At 42.3% G+C, this 1,356-nt stretch overlaps 1 protein-coding gene across 1 annotated transcript in view; it reads right to left on the reverse strand.

The window, feature by feature from the left end:
• Window positions 1–1,356, reverse strand: part of lig1 (ligase I, DNA, ATP-dependent) — a gene marked incomplete in the record, with an annotated part of 87,978 nt that overhangs the window by 79,193 nt on the left and 7,429 nt on the right. The window contains 1 exon segment of the mRNA XM_014013057.1: window positions 715–892. Coding sequence (XP_013868511.1) covers window positions 715–892 — 178 coding nt within the window.

The following is a 1,356-nucleotide window of genomic DNA, read 5'->3' on the forward strand; positions in this document are numbered from 1 at the left end:
ATGCAAACCGCACCAAACAAAATAAAAAGTCCATTTTTGGTTCGGACCAAACAATTGGACCAAAGGACTTTCCTGATCTGAATACACCCCAACAGAAAATGTGTTGCAACAACATTGATCAATGAAAGAAAAGTTCTTTAAAAGTCTATTTTTTGAAGGTAGAAACACGTTTATAAGTTCTATACGCTAGGAACTAAAAGGACCATGAGTGCGTTATTGACACGGAYAAGTGTCTAGTATAAAAGTAAAGTAAAGAAGATTAATCAGGAATAAAAAGCWTGATTAGGTACCAACAAGACGTTCAGCTGGAGTGGAGATGCTCGGCTGCCAACAGGACCAGAGTGGATATATTACACCCACCTGGCCACACGTGAACAAGCAGGACGAGTCGGGTCACACYGACAAACCTCACACATCCATCACCGTCTCTTCCCTCCGACAGCAAACAATAAATAACTGCTGACATGCCACAAACAAAGTGAGCRGGCCAGTTCGGAGGAGCGTTCGTCAAACAGCAGGTGGCTGAACGACGGCCAAAGCCGATAATCAGGTCTTTTCATTATGTGGCTTATTGACAAATGTATTCAACATCACAAGTCAGTGTACAATCACCGGCCCTCTGTGTACCAGCCATTTGGCCAACACTAAACAAACAACAGGCCACGATAATCCTAAAGGAGCTCTTAATTACAGCAGATTCAGCTCRTGTTTTACCTTCTCCTCCGCTTTAGCTTCTTTGTCTCCCTGTCCCCTGGTGGCAGCTTGTTCTTTAACAGCCGGAGCCTCGTCCTCATCGCTGTCCAGGAGTTGACGGCTGCGTTTGGCAACCTTCTTGATGGGTGAATCTGCTTCCTGAACACCGTTCTGCACCTTCAGGGGGCTCTTGACAGGCCTGGAAACATGCACAGACACGGCATTAAGACATAAACACAAAGCAGTTAGGCTCGGTTCATGAAGAGCGGCTGAAAAGCATGAAAACATGCAAAAAAATAAACTGAATATATCAAGAAAGGATGAGGTCAGAAGCTGTGAAAAATTAAATGCCAGAGTTTTATTCTGAGATCATTTTCTACACAACCTGTTAACATTAATGATTCTCAGCTACTAACACGTCAAATTCTAGCTCAAGATCTGTAAAACCCACTGAGGTAGAGACACTTTGTGTCAACTAAGATCAGTTAGCTGGGGTGGCCATCTTGAATTGAGCTGATTACAAACTTTGTAGACATTTAGTTACTTTCTGACAATTTCACTGAGATCCAACTTTGTAAAACTCTTTTTAGTAGACCAAAGTGTTGTACAGAATCAACATTCCAACACAGCTCATACAAAATCAATCTCAATCTAAATTAAGGT

This window comes from Austrofundulus limnaeus, unplaced genomic scaffold, assembly GCF_001266775.1.
Source record: "Austrofundulus limnaeus strain Quisiro unplaced genomic scaffold, Austrofundulus_limnaeus-1.0 Scaffold97, whole genome shotgun sequence".
NCBI classification, from domain to species: domain Eukaryota; kingdom Metazoa; phylum Chordata; class Actinopteri; order Cyprinodontiformes; family Rivulidae; genus Austrofundulus; species Austrofundulus limnaeus.